The sequence below is a fragment of the Mirounga angustirostris genome, unplaced genomic scaffold (genome assembly GCF_029215605.1).
Source record: "Mirounga angustirostris isolate CCGP_5_RB_7025 unplaced genomic scaffold, mMirAng1.0.hap1 SCAF_9, whole genome shotgun sequence".
NCBI classification, from domain to species: Eukaryota; Metazoa; Chordata; class Mammalia; order Carnivora; family Phocidae; genus Mirounga; species Mirounga angustirostris.
In genome coordinates, this window is record NW_026991717.1 from 98,355,562 (window position 1) to 98,374,043 (window position 18,482).

The following is an 18,482-nucleotide window of genomic DNA, read 5'->3' on the forward strand; positions in this document are numbered from 1 at the left end:
CATTTCTAACCCAGCTAAAGTTTCCCATTGTTCAGGTAGGTTGCCCATCTTTTCCACCAAATCCTTTAACACATTAATCGCAGTTCCAGTACCTAGGATGTCTCTGAGTTCAGTTCTGTCATGTTTCATCTCTTCACAATGGATTGTTTTTTCTTGTTTCTTTTAGTCTTAGAATTTTTGAAGGCTTATTTAGAGAGAGAGTGTGAGCAGGGGGAGAGGAAAAGGGAGAGAGAGAGAGAAGCAGACTCTTCACATAGCGCAGAGCCTGACATGGGGCTCAATCTCATGACCTTGAGATCATGACCTGAGCTGAAATCAAGAGTTGGGTGCTTAACCGACTGAGCCAGCCAGATGTCCCTAGTCTTAGACTTTTTTAACTGAGTGCCACACATCCTGTGGAAAACAGTAGAGATAGATTGATAACATCTACATCGGGGCCATTAGTGTGAAGGCCTGTGTAAATCTAGTCAGTTGAAACTGGTTTTGATTTTGTTATTTTTACTTTTACTGCACTATCATCTTGTACTTAGAGTCAGACCCAGGTGCCAGAGGGTTCATTTTCCAGCTCCACCCTCAGCTTTCAGCAATTCCTGGTTGCCCATGTCATCCCACAATCTTGTGCTTCCCGAAGTTGTGAACTGCTATTGCTTGTTATTTGATACTGAGCTGATAATAAGTGGGAGTGTAAGTTCTTGGTTCCCCTGGCCCATCCTCAGACTTAAGTCTGTGTACCTGGACTCTGTGGTAGCACCTTCTGAAAATTTCTAACTCCTCCCCCATGGCAGTTAAACATGGCAGAGACACTTCTCACAGTTCTTAAACAGAAGTATTCTTACATTCTCCCAGGGATAGATTTCTGCTTGGTATTGGGGCAGGATCCTGGGCCTAAGAGGTATTCTGCCTCTCCCCAGGGGCAAAAGTTCTTGTACTTGCCCTTCCCCCAGAGGCAGTGGATGTTTGCCTGGGCCCTGGAGGCAGGAAGGCTTGCTGTCCCTCCACCAGTGCCTAATGGCTTTTACTTATGCAAGAGAAAGATCTGAGGAAGTGGGTAGTGTTTCACATCTGCCACCCAGTACCATTCTATCAACGACTACCTGCATGCCTGTGTCACTGAGAGATCTCTTCTTGCCAGGCTTCTGCCCTAGGGGTTCTCATTAGTACCCAGTGAAGGCTTGTGACTGAATGTTAACTGTTGTCCTGTCAGGGTCCCCACTTATTCCAAGCTTATATTTTTATCCACACACAGTCTTTAAAGAATACTTTAAAATTTTAGCTGAATCCTGTTGGGAGATAAATCTTCCAAGGTCTCCCACTTCTGAGTGATTTATGAATAGAAGCACTGATTGCCTTTGTCTTGGACTACCTTTTCAGCCTGGGAAAATAAGAGCTAGGTTTGATTACTGTCCACTATCATAAAGATGTCTCCCTTCAGAGGAAAGGGCAGGCATACTTTATACCTATTACAAAATATTTAGGTTCCCTGAACTCAGGCTTCCTCCCTTGCAATGCGACCCACTGCCCGTATAGGTGTCACCTGGCCCTCTTCTGATGGCACTGTAGGATTGGGGATCAGGGAACTAGCACTCTGATAAATGCTATTACACTGAGTAATAAAGTCCTTTTCCCCTGATTCAGGAAACTGTGGCACACTAACATAACTTGAAGGTAGGGTAATACCTTAGACTCTTCCAAGTTCTTGATAATTTCTTCTTACTTGCTTTAGTATTATACTCTCTGCCAAAGGGGAAACCATTCATATATCCTGTCTCCCCTTGAAAGGTCTTGATCAGTTCCTTTGGTTGCCTTCTCTGATGGGGAGTAAGAAAAACTATGATTTTTTTCCTTGATGTTAGGATGGGGGTAACATTCTCATTCAGCTTTCTACATATTAAGGAGAAGCACAGCTCCTAAGATGTATTTATTTGATTACTTTCTATTATCAAAGATAGACACTTACTGATTTGTAAACTCCATCGTTCTGCTTATGCACATGTTTAATTAGTTTTTTAAAGCAGTGTAAACTTGGATGAAGAACTCTAAGAATTTTGAAAAACTGTCCATGGAATGTTTCATCCCAGAGCTGGAAGCAATGGACCAAGGATGTTTACCTTCTAGCACAGGTGAAGCAGGAAAGGGTGAAAGAATGATTCGTGAGAGATATTCTGCAGAATGTACATATGAAGTGACCAAGTCTTATAGAAATCAGGGGGACATTGAGGAAAACTCCAACCACTTGGAGTTAGAAAGAGGGCTTTTGAAGCTCTCAAAAATGAACAGGAGGATATGGCAGAAAGACCTGAAAAGGATACAAAGCTAGAAGAACAGCAAGTGGTGTCGTGGGAAAACCCTCTCTACATTCACTCTCTTTTTTTGGTAAACAAAATCTAGATTTCTTCTGTGAGATTTACCTCTTCTGCATTGTGGAAGTCTGGTAAGGGCTCCCAAATAAAGTGCCCACTCTTCCCCTAAGCAAGTTTCCTAGGATTCCCTGAGTCACAAAAGATAGAAAAACAGTCGGACTGATTCGTCACCGAGCTGTTGGTTCCTCACACATAGATCCCAGAAGAGCCTTGGTTCCTATTATTTTTAAGTGTGGCTTATTCTTTCTTCTAACTCTATGAATTACCCACTATTTCTATTTTGCTTAAGTTTCTGTTGCTTACAACCAAAGAAACCCAACTGATACAGGGTAAGTGGTCCAATAGAGGGCAATGACAGAGGTTAAAGGAAGTTTTTGAAGGTAGCCTGAAATCCAGATACTTTATTTAAAATTATTAAAAGAACATGTTATTAACAACTGTCAAAATTGCTGGCTATGATACAATAACTAATCAACTTCATGTTTCTGTGTGCTTATAGTTAATTAACATTATCTAATAGGTTAATAATGTTTTATTACTACAAACTTTATTTACAGTTCATTCTCATATCTCCCATGTTAGAAATCAAAACAAATGAGAATGAACTGAAATAATATGCATTACATGCTAGAGAAAAAATATCAAGGAAGGGATGTGAACAGTAGCAAATGATCTATTTAGAATGAAATACAGCTATTTTTGCTTTTTTAGATTCCAATTATGAACTCAGTTGTATTAGGCAAACTGTATGTGCAGAAAATTTCAAGAACAAGATACCCCAAGTAGGTATTAAAAGGGAGAAATACAGTGGAGCACCAAGTAGGATGTTCTCAACAAATGTCTCAAAAAAAAAAAAAAAAAAAAAGCATGGAGTGAAAATGAGACAACTGCTACAAACAGATCAGTCTGACAAGTAAGTGCTTTTAGAATAAAAATTAATTTTTTGGCTGATCTTTCCCTCATTATATAGATGAGGCCCTATGGCTTCTCCTCTCATTAGATAGATGAGGGAGACCAATTGATTTGTCCAAAACTTACAAAGGTAGATTTCACACATGGTTCAGAGGAGGGAGCCTCTCTTTTTGTGAAGAGGATAGCAGAATGTCTAAGTCCTCTTCAATTTAGCAATATAACTTGTAGAATTAAGAGCAGGTTTTAAGATTTTCTTATATACCTTTATACATACATATCTTTATCTCATATACCTTTATACATACACACCAATTATAGTTATATATAAATTTATAATTTATATTAAATTATAACTAAATGATATATATTATATATAACTATATAACTCTCTCTATATATAATTCTGAGTCCTTTTTAGAGTTATCTCATCACCTTTCAAAAATACTATAAAAATGAATTTATAATAAAAGACATGGTTGTGTCCAGATAATAATCAGGATAAGACCACCTAATATTTATCTCTAATATTCGAGATTTTTTCAGACGTAAGTGAGTAAAACAAGAACATTCTACCACAGGTTAGTTTAACACAGGGTTACTCAACCTTGGCACTAGTGACGTTTGGGCAGGATAGTTCTTTGCCATGAGGGGCTGTCCTATGCATGACAGGGTGTTTAGCAGCATTCCTGGCCTCTACCAACTAGATGCCTGTAACAACCCTAGTCATGACAAGCAAAAATGTCTCTTGACATTGCCAGATGTCCTCTGGGGGGCAAAAGTGCTCCCTTGTTTAAAAACACTGGTTTTAACATCATGTCTACAACAAAACAAATACAATTTCCAGCTGTGTGATACCATTGTGGAACTGACTGTGATTAAACTAGAGTTGCATTTTTACTCTAATTCATGGCTAGACCTAAGTTAAATTAAGTATACCAGTTTTTGTCTAGAGCTGAGCTATCCACTACAGCAGTCACGAGCCATATGTGGCTACTCTGGAGTGAAATGTACAGTAAGGGTAAAATATGCACTGGATTTTGAAGACTTGATAGGAAAAAAGGATGTAAAATATCATAATTTTTATGTTAACTGAGCTATTTTGGTATACTTACTGGGTGAAAGATTAAAATTAATTTCACCTGCTCATTTTCATTTTTTTAAAATGTGCTACTAGAAAATGCTAAGTTACATATATGACTCACATTATATTTCCATTGGACAAAACTGGTCTAGAAACTTGAAATGATTTAGTATTATCTTTTAATAAATTCTTCAGTCTATCAAATAAACTAAAAAGACTTTGTAAAGCTCTCCACAGCCCTATGAAACCAGCTCGTTAACTCTTTAGAGCATCATAACTCTTTATTATCATGCTTAAATGATTTTTCTCCTTCTTTAAACAAATTACTTCTATTCCAATGCTTTATTCTCAGTGTTTCAATTGGTTCTTTTCTGAATGCTGATTTATCTTCATGTTTTTTATCATTCTCCTGTGCATCCGTTTCTTTTGCACACTCAGGATCTTTCCTTGTGGGATGATGAGATGCTGCAGCATCCATCATACTTAGAAAATCATAAGCAGGAAGAGGAGGTTTCCATTCCTGAGCAGGTAAAATTGCTGCAAGGAAGATACAACCAAAGGTTAATAATGAACAGCTATAAAATCATCATATAAATACTAGAAAATATTATATTTTGAAAAATATATTTGTAGGAGTAAAGGCTTTATCAGTTTTACTTATCTAAATGAAACTAGATTTTTTTATTGTCATTGTCTAAGAAACTTGATACATTTGTCATTACTAGCCATTTTCACTTTTTTATATATTTGCAAGCTATTCTAAATAAAGGTTAGTATTTTTTTAAAACATTTGTTTTTTAAAAAGGTTTTATTTGAGAGAGAGAGACTGAAAGAGAGAGAGAGCACAAGTGGGGTGAGGGGTAGAGGGAGAAGTAGACTCCCTGCTGAGCAGGGAGCCTGACATGGGGCTCAATCCCCGGACTCTGGGATCATGACCTGAGCCAAAGGCAGACATTTAACGACTGAGCCACCCAAGTGCCCCTAAACATTAGTATTAATAGAGGGAAAAAAAGGTCCCAAATCTCCCGACTAGTTAACCCTTGTTGAGGTTTTTAAAAAAATAGCAATATGGTAATGAGATTACATACAGATAGAAGTTAAAATGAAAAAGCCTCCTGCTTTCCACCCTACCCAACTTTATCCCAAAGAACTGGAACTTTTTTTTTTTTAATTCCAGTATACTTAACATAGTGTTATATTAGTTGCAATATAGTGATTCATCAATTCTATACATTACTCAGTGCTCATCAGGATAAGTGCGCTCTTAATCCCCTTCACTTACTTCACCCATTCCCCCACGCACCTCCCCTGTGGTAACCATCAGTTTGTTCTCTACAGTTAAGAGTCTGATTTTTGGTTTGTCTTTTTTCTTTGTTCATTTTGTTTCTTAAATTCCACATATAAGTGAAATCATATGGGTATTTGTCTTCTCTGACTGATTTATTTCCCTTAGCATTATTACTCTCTAGATCCATCCATGTTGTTGCAAATGACAAGATTTCATTCTTTTGTATGGCTGAGTAATATTCCTGTGTGTGTGTCTGTGTGTGTGTGTACACACAGATCTTCTTTATTCACTTATCAATGGACAGTCTGCTTCCATAATTTGGCAATTGTAAATACTGCAATAAAGATAGGAGTGCATATATCTTTTTGAATTAGATACTGTCTTCATATTCCTTGGGTAAATACTCAGTAGTGGTATTACTGGATCATATGGTAATTCTGTTTTTAATTTTTTTTTTAAGATTTTATTTATTTGACAGAGAGACACACAGTGAAAAAGGGAACACAAGCAGGGGGAGTGGGAGAGGGAAAAGCAGGCTTCCCACAGAGCAGGAAGCCCAATGCGGGGCTCCATCCCAGGACCCCTGGGACTATGACCTGAGCCAAAAGCAGACGTTTAATGACTGAGCCACCCAGGTGGCCCTGTTTTTAATTTTTTTGAGGAACCTCCATGCTGTTTTCCACAGGGACTGCACGAGCTTGCAGTCCCATCAACAATGCACAAGGAGTCCTTATTCTCCGCATCCTTGTCAACACTTGCTATTTCATGTATTTTTTATTTTAGCCAATCTGACAGGTATGAGGTAATATCTCATTGTGGTTTTGATTTGCATTTCCCTGACAATGAGTGACATTGAGCATCTTTTCACATGTCTTGTTGACCATCTGGATGTCTTTTTTGGAGAAATATCTATTCATTTATTCTGTCCCTTTTTAATTGGACTACTTTTTTGGGGGGTGTTAAGTTGTGTAAGTTCTTTATATATTTTGGATACTAACCCTTTATTAGATATGTCATTTGCAAATATCTTATCCCATTCAGTAGGCTGTCTTTTCGTTTTGTTGATTGTTTCCTTTGCCATGCAGAAGTCCTTTATTTTGCTGGGCTCCAATAGTTTAATTTAATTTAATTAATAATTTAATTTTGCTTTTGTTTCCCTTGCCTCAGGAGACATATTAGAAAAATGCTGCTATGGCCAATGCCAAAGAAATTACTGCCAGTGCTCTCTTCTAGGATTTTTATGGTTCAGATCTCACATTTATGTCCTTAATAATGTTAACGACTCACCTTAAAAATGGATTAATCCATTTTAAGGTGTGAGAAAGTGGTCCAGTTTCATTTGTTTGTTATGGAGCTGTCCAGTTTGCCAACACCATCTTTTTCCCATTGCATATTCTCACCTTCTTTGTCAAAGATTAATTGACCATATAATCATGGGTTTATTTCTGGGCTCTCTATTCTCCATTGATCTATGTGTCTATTTTTGTGCCAGTACCATACTGTTGTGATTACCACAGCTTTGTAGTATATCTTGAAATCTGGGATTGTTCTCCTTGTTTTGTTCTTCTTGCACAAGATTGCTTTGGTTATTCAGGTTCTTTTCTGGTTCCATACAAATTTTACAATTGCTTGATCTACTCCTATGAAAAATTCTGTTGGTACTGTGATAGGGATTGCATTAAAATCTGTAGATTGCTTTGGGTAGTATGGACATTTTAACAATATTAATTCTTCCAACCCATGAGCATTTTCATTTGTTTATGTTGTCTTTGTTTCATCAATGTTTTATAGTTTTCACAGTACAGGTCTTACCTGCTTGGTTAAGTTTTTTCCTAGATATTTTATTATTTTGGGTGCAACTTTAAATGGAACTGTTTTCTCAATTTCTCTTTCTGCTATTTCATTGTTTTTTGGGTTTTTTTAATTATGTTAATCACCATACATTACATCATTAGTTTTTGATGTAGTGTTCTATGATTCATTGTTTGCATATAACACCCAGTGCTCCATTGTTAGTGTATGGAAATGCAACAGATACCTGTTTATTGACTTCATACCCTGCGACCTTATGGAATTCATCATCAGTTCTAGTAGTTTTTTGGTGGAGTCTATAGTATCGGGTCATCTACAAATAGTAACAGTTTTACTTCTTCCTTACCAATTTGGATGCCTTTTATTTCTTTTTGTTGCCTGATTGCTGTGGCTAGGGCTTCTAGTACTAAGTTTAATAGAAGTGGTAAGAGTGGACATTCTTATTACTGACCTTAGGGTAAAAGCTGTTTTTCACCATTGAGTATGATGTTAGCTGTGGGTTTTTCATATATGGCCTTTATTATGTTGAAGTATGTTCCCTCTAAGCTTACTTTGTTGTTTTTATCATCAATGGATGTTGTACTTTGTCAAATGCTTTGTCTGCATCTATTTAAATGATCATATGGTTTTTTATCCTTTCTCTTGTTGATTTGATGTATCACAATGATGATTTATGAATAACGAACCACCCTTGCATCCCAGGAATAAATCCCACTTGATAATGGTGAATGATTTTTTAAATGTATTGTTAGATTCAGTTTGCTAATATTTTGTTGAGGATTTTTGCATCTATGTTCATCAGAAATATTAACCTGTGATTCTTTTTTTATAGGGTCTTTATCTGGCCTCATGGAATGAATTTGAAAGCTTTTCTTCCTCTCTTTTCTTTAATAGTTTGAGAACAAGGTATTAAATCTTCCTTAAATGTTTGGTAGAATTCACCTGTGTAGCCATTTGGACTTTTCTTTGTTGGGAGTCTTTTTTTTTTTTTTTTTTTAAGATTTTATTTATTTATTTGAGACCGAGAGAATGAGAGACAGAGAGCATGAGAGGGAGGAGGGTCAGAGGGAGAAGCAGACTCCCTGCCAAGCAGGGAGCCCGATGCGGGACTCGATCCAGGGACTCCAGGATCATGACCTGAGCCGAAGGCAGTCGCTTAACCAACTGAGCCACCCAGGCGCCCCTTGTTGGGAGTCTTTTCATTACTGATTCAATTTCATTGCTGGCTCAAAGTTTCTATTTCTTTCTGATTCAGTTTTGGGAGGTTACATGTTTCTAGGAATTTAACCATTTCTTCTAGGTTGTCCAATTTGTTGACATAGAATTTTTCATAACATTCTCTTATAATCCTTCATATTTCTGTGCTGTCAGTTGTTATTTCTATCACTTCTGATTTTGAGTCCCCTCTATTTTTCATGATCTGGCTAAAGGTCTATCAATTTTGTTGACCTTTTCCAAGAACTAGCTCCTAGTTTCACTGATCTATTGTTTTTTTAGTTTCTATTTCCTTTATATCTGCTCTGATCTTTATTATTTCCTTTCTTCTACTGGTTTGGGGTTTTGTTTGTTCTTTTCCTACCGCCTTTAGGTGTAAGGTGAGGTTATTTGAGATTTTTCTTGCTTCTTGAGGTAGGCCTGTATTGCTATAAACTTCCCTTTTAGAACAACTTTTGCTGCACCCCAAAGATTTTGCACCATTGTTTTCATTTTCCTCATCTCTATTTCTTATTTCCTCTTTGATTTCTTTGTTGACCCATTCATTGTTTAGTAGAATGTTACTTAACCTCCATGTAGTTGTGTTGTTTCCATATTTTTTCTTGTAACTAATTTCTAGTTTTATAGAGTTGTGCTCAGAAGAAATGCATGGTATGACTTCAATCTTTTTTAATTTGTTGAGACTTGTTTTGGGGGTCTGATATGTGATCTATTCTGGAGAATGTTCCATGTGCACTTGAAAAGAATGTGAATTCTGCTGTTTTAAAAGGATAGACTGTTCTGAATATATCTGTTAGGTCCAACTGGGCCAATGTGTCATTCAAAGCCACTGTTTCCTTGTTGATTTTTCTATTTGGATGATCTATCCATTGATGTGACTGGGGTGTTAAATTCCCCTACTATTATTATATTACTATCAGTTACTTCCTTTATGTTTGTTACTAGATGCTATTATGTATTTGGGTGCTCCCATGTTGGTGCATAAATATTTACAATTGTTCTATCTCTTTGGTTAAAAGCTTATTTTGTCTGATATACATATTGCTACCCTGGCTTTCTTTTCACTTCCATTTGCATGATAAATGCTTTTCTATTGGTTCACTTTCAAATTGCACGTGTCTTTACGTTTGAAATTAGTCTCTTATAGGCAGCATATAGATGGGTCTTGTTTTTTATCCATTCCCTCACCCTATGTCTTTTGAATGGAGCATTTAGTCCATTTACATTCAAAGCAATTATTGATAGGTATGTTATTTATTGTCATTTGGTTAATTTGTTTTATGGTTGTTTTTGTGGTTCCTCTTTGTTCCTTTCCTTTCCTCTCTTGCTTTATTCTCTCATGGTTTACTGGCTTTCTTTAATGATATATTGGATTCCTTTTGCTTTATTTTTTCCATATCTATTACTGATTTTTGATCTGTTGTTACCATTTGGTTTATATATAACATCTTATGCATATAGTAGTCTATATTAAGTTAATGGTCACTTAAGTTTGAACACATTCTTTACTCCTCTTCCCCCACATTTTAGGTATATGGCATCATATTTTATATCCTTTTATTTTGTGAATCCCTTGACTGACTTTTTAAATTTAATTAATTTTATTATGTGAGTCACCACACAATACATCATTAGTTTTTGATGTAGTGATCCATGATTCATTGTTTTCGTATAACACCCAGTGCTCCATTCAATACGTGCCCTCTTTAATACCCATCACCAGGCTAACACATCCCCCCACCCCCCTCCCCTCTAGAACCCTCAGTGTGTTTCTCAGAGTCCATAGTATCTCATGGTTCATCTCTCCCTCTGATTCCCCCCCCTTCATTTTTCCCTTCCTTCTCCTAATGTCCTCCATGCTATTCCTTATGTTCTACAAATAAGTGAAACCATATGATAATTGACTTTCTCTGCTTCACCTATTTCACTTAGCATAATCTCCTCTAGTCCCATCCATGTTGATGTCAAAGTTGGGTATTCATCCTTTCTGATGGCTGAGTAATACTCCATTGTACACATGGACCACATCTTCTTTATTCATTCATCTATTGAAGGGCATCTCGGCTCTTTCCACAGTTTGGCTATTGCGGACATTGCTGCTATGAACATTGGGGTGCATATGGCTCTTCACTACATCTGTGTCTTTGGGGTAAATACTCAGTAGTGCAATTGCTGGGTCATAGGGTAGCTCTATTTTTAATTTTTTGAGGCACCTCCACCCTGTTTTCCAAAGTGGCTGTACCAACTTACATTCCCACCAACAGTGGAAGAGGGTTCCCCTTTCTCCACAACCTCTCCAACATTTGTTGTTTCTTGCCTTGTCAATTTTTGCCATCCTAACTGGTGTAAGGTGGTATCTCAATGTGGTTTTGATCTGAATTTCCCTGATGGCTAATGATGATGAACATTTTTTCATGTGTCTGTTAGCCATTTGTATGTCTTCTTTGGAGAAGTGTCTGTTCATGTCTTCTGCCCATTTTTTGACCTGATTTTTGTTTTTGGGGTGTTGAGTTTGAGAAGTTCTTTATAGATCTTGGATACCAGCCCTTTATCTATAGTGTCATTTGCAAATATCTTCTCCCATTCTGTGGCTTGCCTCTTTGTTTTGTTGACTATTTCCTTTGCGGAAGCTTTTTATCTTGATGAAGAAGCTTTTTATCTTGACGAAGTCCCAAAAGTTCATTTTACTTTTGTTTCACTAGCCTTTGGAGATGTATCTTGAAAGAAGTTGCTGTGGCCCATGTCAAAGAGGTTACTGCCTATGTTCTCCTCTAGGATTTTGATGGATTCCTTTCTCACATTGAGGTCTTTCATCCATTTGGAGTTTATCTTTGTGTATGGGGTTAGAGAACGGTCTAGTTTCATTCTTCTGCATGTGGCTATCCAATTTTCCCAGCACCATTTATTGAAGAGACTGTCTTTTCCATTGCATATTTTTTCCTGCTTTGTCAAAGATTATTTGACACTAGAGTTGAGGGTCCATATCTGGGTTCTCTATTCTGTTCCATTGGTCTATATGTCTGTTTTTGTGCCAGTACCATGCTGTCTTGGTGATCGCTGCTTTGTAATATAGCTTGAAATCCAGCAACGTGATGCCCCCAGCTTTGTTTTTCTTTTTCAACATTTCCTTGGCGATTTGGGGTCTTTTCTGATTCCATACAAATTTTAGGATTCTTTGTTCCAGCACTTTGAAAAATGTCATTGGATCTTTGATTGGGATGGTGATGAAGGTATAGATTGCTCTGGGTAGCACAGACATTTTAAGAATGTTCATTCTTCTGATCCATGAGCATAGAATGTTTTTCCAACTTTTTGTGTCTTCTTCAATTTCCTTCATGAGTGTTGTGTAATTCCTAGAGTATAGATCCTTTACCTCTTTGGTTAGGTTTATTCTGAGGTATCCTACGGGTTTTGGTGCTATTGTAATGGAACCGTTTCTCTAATTTCTCTTTCTACAGTTGCATTATTAGTGTATGAGAAAGCAACGGATTTCTGTGCATTGACTTTGTATCCTGCCACATTACTGAATTGCTGTTACGAGTTCTAGTAATTTGGGGGTGGAGTCGTTTGGATTTTCCACATAAAGTATCATGTCATCTGCAAAGAGAGAGAGTTTGACTTCTTTGCCAATTTGAATACCTTTTATTTCTTTTTGTTGTCTGATTGCTTTTGCTAGGACTTCTAGTACTATGTTGAACAATAGTGGTGAGAGTGGGCATCCTTGTCGTATTCCTGATTTTAAGGGAAAGGCTCTCAGCTTTTCGCCATTGAGGATGATATTCGCTGTGGGTTTTTCATAGATGGATTTTATGAATTTGAGGAATGTTCCCTCTGTCCTTATACTCTGAAGAGTTTTAATCAGGAAAGGATGCTGGATTTTGTCAAATGCTGTTTCTGCATCAATTGAGAGAACCATATGGTTCTTCTCTCTCCTCTTATTAATGTGTTCTATCACATTGACTGATTTGCAAATGTTGAACCACCCTTACATCCTGGGGATAAATCCCACTTGGACCTGGTGGATGACCCTTTTAATGTATTGTTAGATCCTATTGGCTAGGATTTTGTTGAGGATTTTGGAATCCATATTCATCAGGGATATCGGTCTGAAATTCTCCTTTTTGATGGGGTCTTTGGCTGGTTTGGGGATTAAGGTAATGCTGGCCTCATAGAATGAGTCTGGAAGCTTTCCTTCTGTTTCTATTTTTTGAAACAGCTTCAGGAGAATAGATATTATTTCTTCTTTGAATGTTTGGTAGAATTCCCCAGGGAATCCATCAGGCCCTGGACTCTTGTTTTGGGGGAGGTTTTTGATCACTGCTTCAATCTTGTTACTGGTTATTGTCCTATTCACGTTGTCAATTTCTTCCTGTTTCAGTCTTGGCAGTTTATAGGTTTCCAGGAAGGCATCCATTTCTTCCAGGTTGCTTAATTTTTTGGCATATAGTTGTTGATAATAATTTTTTTTTGTAGTTTTTTTTCCTTTTAAAATTTTTTAAAATTTTATTATGTTAGTCACCATACAATACATCATTAGTTTGTGATGTGGTGATCCACGATCCATTGTTTTCGTATTAATACCCAATGCCCCATGCATTATGTGCCCTTCTTAATATACATCACCAGACTAACCCATCCCCCCATCCCTCTCCCCTCTAAAACCCTGTTTGTTTCTAAGAGTCTATAGTCTCTCATGGTTCATCTCTCCCTCCAATTTCCCCACTTCATTTTTCCCTTCCTTCTCCTAATGTCCTCCATGCTATTCCTTATGTTCTACAAATAAATGAAACCATATAATTGACTTTCTCTGCTTGACTTATTTCACTTAGGATAATCTCCTCCAGTCCCATCCATGTTGATGTAAAAATTGGGTATTCATCCTTTCTGATGGCTGAGTAATATTCCATTGTAGTTGTGGATAATAATTCCTAATAATTGTTTCTATTTCCTTGGTGTTAGTCGTGATCTCTCCCCTTTCATCATAATTTTATTAATTTGGGTCCTTTCTCTTTTCTTTTGGATAAGTCTGGCCAGTGGTTTATCGATCTCATTAATTCTTTCAAAGAACAAGTTTCTAGTTTCATTGATCTATCTACTGTGTTTCTGGTTTCTAATTCATTGATCTCTGCTCTAATCTCAATTATTTCTCTTCTAATGCGTGGCTTAGGCATCGTTTGTTGCTTTTTCTCTATCTCTTTAAGGTGTAAAATTAGTTGGTGAATTTGGGATTTTTCTATTTTTTTGAGTGAGGCTTGGATGGCTATGTATTTTCCCATTAGGACTGCCTTTGCAGTATCCCATAGGTTTTGGACTGATGTGTTTTTGTTCTCATTGGTTTCCATGAATTGTTTAAGTTCTTCTTTGATTTCCTGGTTGACCCAAACATTCTTTAGCAGAGTGGTCTTTTAGCTTCCAAGTGTTTGAATTTCTGCCAAATTTTTTCTTGTGATTGAGTTCCAGTTTTAAAGCGTTATGGTTTAACAATATGCAGGAAATAATATCAATCTTTTGGTAACGATTGAGACCTAATTTGTGACCCAGTATGTGGTCTATTATGGAGAAAGTTCCATGTGCACTCGACAAGAATGAGTATTCTGTTGTTTTAGGGTGGAATGTTCTGTATATATCTATGAGGTCCATCTGGTCCAATGGGTCATTCGAAGCTATTGTTTCTTTGTTGATTTTCTGCTTAGATGATCTGTCTATTGCTGAGAGTGGAGTGTTGAGGTCTCCTACAATTAACGTATTGTTATCAATATGACTCTTTATTTTGGTTAACAGTTGGCTTATGTAGATGGCTGCTCCCATGTTGGGGGCATAGATATTTACAATTGTTAGATCTTCTTGTTGGATAGACCCTTTAAGAATGATATAGTATCCTTCTGTGTCTCTAACTACAGTCTTTAGTTTAAAATCTAATTTTTCTGATACAAGAATTGCTACCCCAGCTTTCTTTTGAGGTCCGTTGGCGTGGAAGATGGAACTCCATCCCTTCACTTTCAGTCTGGATGTATCTTTAGGTTCAAAATGTGTCTCTTGTAGATGGCATATGGGTGGATCCTGTCTTTTTATCCAATCTGCAACCCTGTGCCATTTTATGTAGCATTTATGCCGTTCATGTTGAGAGTGATTGTTGAAAGATATGAATCTATTGTCATCATGTTGCCTGTGATGACCTTGTTTCTATAGCTTGTCTCTGTAAATTTCAGTTCTAAATCACTCTTGGGGTCTTTCTCCTTTTATAGAACCCTCCCCTTAATATTTCGTGCAGGGCTGGCTTAGTGGTCACATATTCTTTCAGTTTCTGCTGGTCTTGGAAGCTCTGCATCTCTCCATCCATTCTAAATGACAGCCTTGCCAGATAAAGTATTCTTGGCTGCATGTTCTTCTCATTTAGTGCCCTGGCCAGCCCTTTCTGTCTTCCAGGTGTCTGTGGATAGGTCTGACGTTATTCTGATGTTCCTCCCTCTGTATGTAAGGAATCTCTTCCCCCTAACTGCCCTTAAGATGGTTTCCTTGGTTCTAAGATTTGCGAGTTTTACTATTACATGCTGGGGTGTTGGCCTGTTTTCCTTGATCTTGGGAGGGGTTCTCTCTGCCTCTAGGACACGAATGTTTGTTTCATTCCCCAGATTAGAGAAATTCTCAGCTACGATTTGCTGAAATATAGCTTCTAGTCCTCTCTCTCTCTCCACCCCCTCAGGGATCCCAATAATTCTGACATTGGAACATTTCATGGTGTCACTTATTTCTCTGATTCTATTTTCATGGATTCTGAGTTGTTTATCCCTGGCCACCTCTTTTTCCTTCTTGTCTATTAACTGGTCTTCCAGATCACTAATTCATTCTTCTGCCTCGCTTACCCTAGCTGTTAGATTATCTAGATTAGATTGGATCTCATTGATAGCATTTTTAAGTTCTGCCAATTCAGCTTTCATTTCTGCCCTTAGAGACTCTATGTTGCCATTAATCAGTTTCTCCATTCTAGCTACTGTCTTCACAATTGCTACCCTGAGTTCCATCTCCGCATCTTGGTTATATCTGAATTCATTTGTAAATCTGTGGCAGAGGTCAGTGTCTGAGTCTTTCCTATTTTGGGGGTTCCTCCTAATCATTCTGGTTGAGGGGTGGTTGAGGGAATGTATAGAGTCCAAATTATTGACCACAACCCAAGCAAGATGCACCTGTTTTCTAGGGACCTTAGGGTTGCTATTCTCTTGTTCTCCCAGCCTGTCTTCTGGGGGAGGGGCCTGCCGCACTGTTATTCAGACAACCCTGTTTGGGCAGAGTTGCCCTGCCCCCTGTGGTGGGGGATGGGCTCAGTGAAAACCGGTTTTGGGGGGCTTTTGTTCTCTGGCAGCTTTTCCTGGTGGCTTTCTGCGTCTCTTCGTAGAGTCAGAGCAGGAGAGATCATTTCCAACCCTCTGCCTCAGAGCAAAGAGATTGCAGTCTGTTCTTCAGTGAGCTCTCCAGGCCACACGCATCTCCATTTCTGTCTGTGCTGCTATAAACTGCAGCGTCCTTGATTGTGCACCCCTCAGCAATGCTCCCAGTCCTCGCCTCCATGTTGGGGCCCTTTGTGCTTCTAAAACTGCCAGCCACCCCCAGTTCGCACATGTGGCCCCACCGTTCTGGGTTTCTGTCTGGGGGGCTGCCCTAAATTCCTTTCCCCATTGCCACCAGTCTGCGAATCTGTGCCCTATCCCCAGCACGGGAGGCTATCGCTCACCAGCGGTGTAGGATCCCCATGGCTCAGCTCCCTCCCCCCTTATGTTTATCCTCTGATATCTGCGTGTGGAATCACGGTCCCCCACTTAGTACCTTGAAACCAACCACCTGCAATATTCTGTTTGTAGAGATCCAGAGCTATCTTCTTACATTTCAGGCTGATTTCATGGGTGTTCAGAGTGGTCTGGTAGATACCCAACTCAATTCTGGGGACCAGTTGGAATAGGGGCCCCTATTCCTCTGCCATCTTTTCCCCACCCCTCCACTGATTTTACAGATATACTTAATTTTACTGCTTTTGTGCTTCCCACTCTTCTTACTCCTGTTTATGGTCTTTCCTTTCCATTCAAAGAGTCCCCTTTAGGTCACGAATTCTTTTAACTTTTGTCTGGGAAACTCTCTCTCCTTCTATTCTAAATGATAGCCTTGCCAGATATTCTTGGCTGCCGATTTTTTTCTTTTAGCACTTTGCAGGCTACAAGGGAGTGGTATGATATATTCAAAGTTCCTGCTGAAAAATCTGTTGATAGCCTTACAGGGTTTCCCTCTTGCTGCTTTGAAAATTCTCTTATTACTACTTTTTGCCATTTTCATTACTATGTGTCTTAGTGTGTACATCTTTGGGTTGATTTTGTTGGGGGCTCTTGTGCCCCCTGGATCTAGATTTCTGTTTCCTTCCCCAGATTCAGAAATTTTTCAACTATTATTTCTTCAAATAGATTTTCTGCCCTTTCTGCCCTTTTTCTCCCCCTTCTCTTTCTGGGGTCCCTATAATGCAAACGTTATTTTACTTGATGGTGTCTGAGTTCCCTAAGTCTATTTTCATTTTTTATTATTTTTTTCTCTCTCCTGTTTAGCTTAATTGCTTTCCATTACTCTGTCCTCCAAGTTGCCAATCCATTCTTCTGTTTTCTCTAGTCTACTATTTATTCCATCTAGTATATTTTTAATTTCAGTTATTGAGTTCTTCATCTCTGACTGGTTCTTTTCTATGTTTTATATCTCTGTTAAAGGTCTTACTGAGGTCCTCCACTCTTCTCAAGTCCAGCAAGTATCTTTATGACCATTACTTTAAATTCCCTCTCAGGCATATGATATTTCCATTTTGTTTAGCTCTCCTGCTGTGATTTTGTCCTATTCCTTCATTTGGGACGTATTCCTCTGACTCCTCATTTTGTTGAACTGTTTCAATGTGTTAGTAAAGTCAGCTATGTCTCCTGCTCTTGAAAATAGTGGCTTTATGAAAAAGAGGTCTTGTAGTGCCCTACACTCCAATGTCCCTTGTTTATCAGAACCTGGCGCTTCACAGATGTCTCCTATGTGTGTTGCTTGTGTCCTACTATTGTTGTTGAGCTGCTTTTACCTCAGTTGCAGTTATCTGCAATGGCTCTTTGCCAGTGGTGGACAGGTATTAATCCCTGTGTTGTTAGTGGGACATTCTGGGGCCACAATGGGCTTGAGTAGGACCAGGTATTTGCCAGAGATATAGTAGTATGGGGCACTTCCCTGTGTTGTCCCCTGAGAAGCTTCTGTTCTGGGCAGGGTCTGCAGTCAGATTGGATGTCTGCCCCTATCCCACTGCTGGGGCTGAAGTTGGACTGGTGTGTGGCTGTCTTCCCCTCTCTCCAGTTTATCTATACTGGATATATAATTTCCTCATGTAGACTCAATTATATGAAATCCTAGTACGTGTACATTAGGAGGGTATTAAGTTTAGGCTACATCTATACTTGATGTTTTAAATCACTATTGCTGGATTAGCAGATTCAAAAGTGACCAGGAAAGGGGCGCCTACCTTCGGCTCATGTCATGATCCCAGGGTCCTGGGATCGAGTCCTGCATCTGGCTACTTGCTCAGCAGGGAGCCTGCTTCTCCCTCTCCCACTCCCCCGCTTGTGTTCCCTCTCTCACTGTGTCTCTCTGTCAAATAAATAAATAAAATCCTAAAAAAAAGTGACCAGGAAATAAAATATTTTCTTAAATATAAGGAATAGTAAGAGTAAAAATAACTGTTTATAGTTTGCAACATGCAGATAAAGTATCTTTTTTTAAAAAATTTTATTTATTTGAGAGAGTGAGTGAAAGA

The 18,482-nt window shown here is 38.3% G+C and overlaps 1 protein-coding gene and 1 long non-coding RNA gene across 6 annotated transcripts in view; one reads left to right on the forward strand and one right to left on the reverse strand.

The window, feature by feature from the left end:
* LOC135361615 (uncharacterized) overlaps positions 1–18,482 on the forward strand; it is a 120,849-nt gene that overhangs the window by 48,618 nt on the left and 53,749 nt on the right. The gene's annotated exons all lie outside the window — the stretch shown is intronic.
* Positions 4,519–18,482, reverse strand: part of TXNDC16 (thioredoxin domain containing 16) — a 125,606-nt gene continuing 111,642 nt past the window's right edge. For 4 of the 5 annotated variants that reach the window (XM_054513708.2, XM_064571057.1, XM_054513707.2 and 1 more), the window contains exon 21: positions 4,519–4,890. In XM_054513708.2, coding sequence (XP_054369683.1) covers positions 4,625–4,890 — 266 coding nt within the window. In that variant the 3' untranslated portion in view covers positions 4,519–4,624. The remainder of the gene's footprint in view (positions 4,891–18,482) is intronic. The other variant, XM_064571058.1, reaches the window with a different exon arrangement.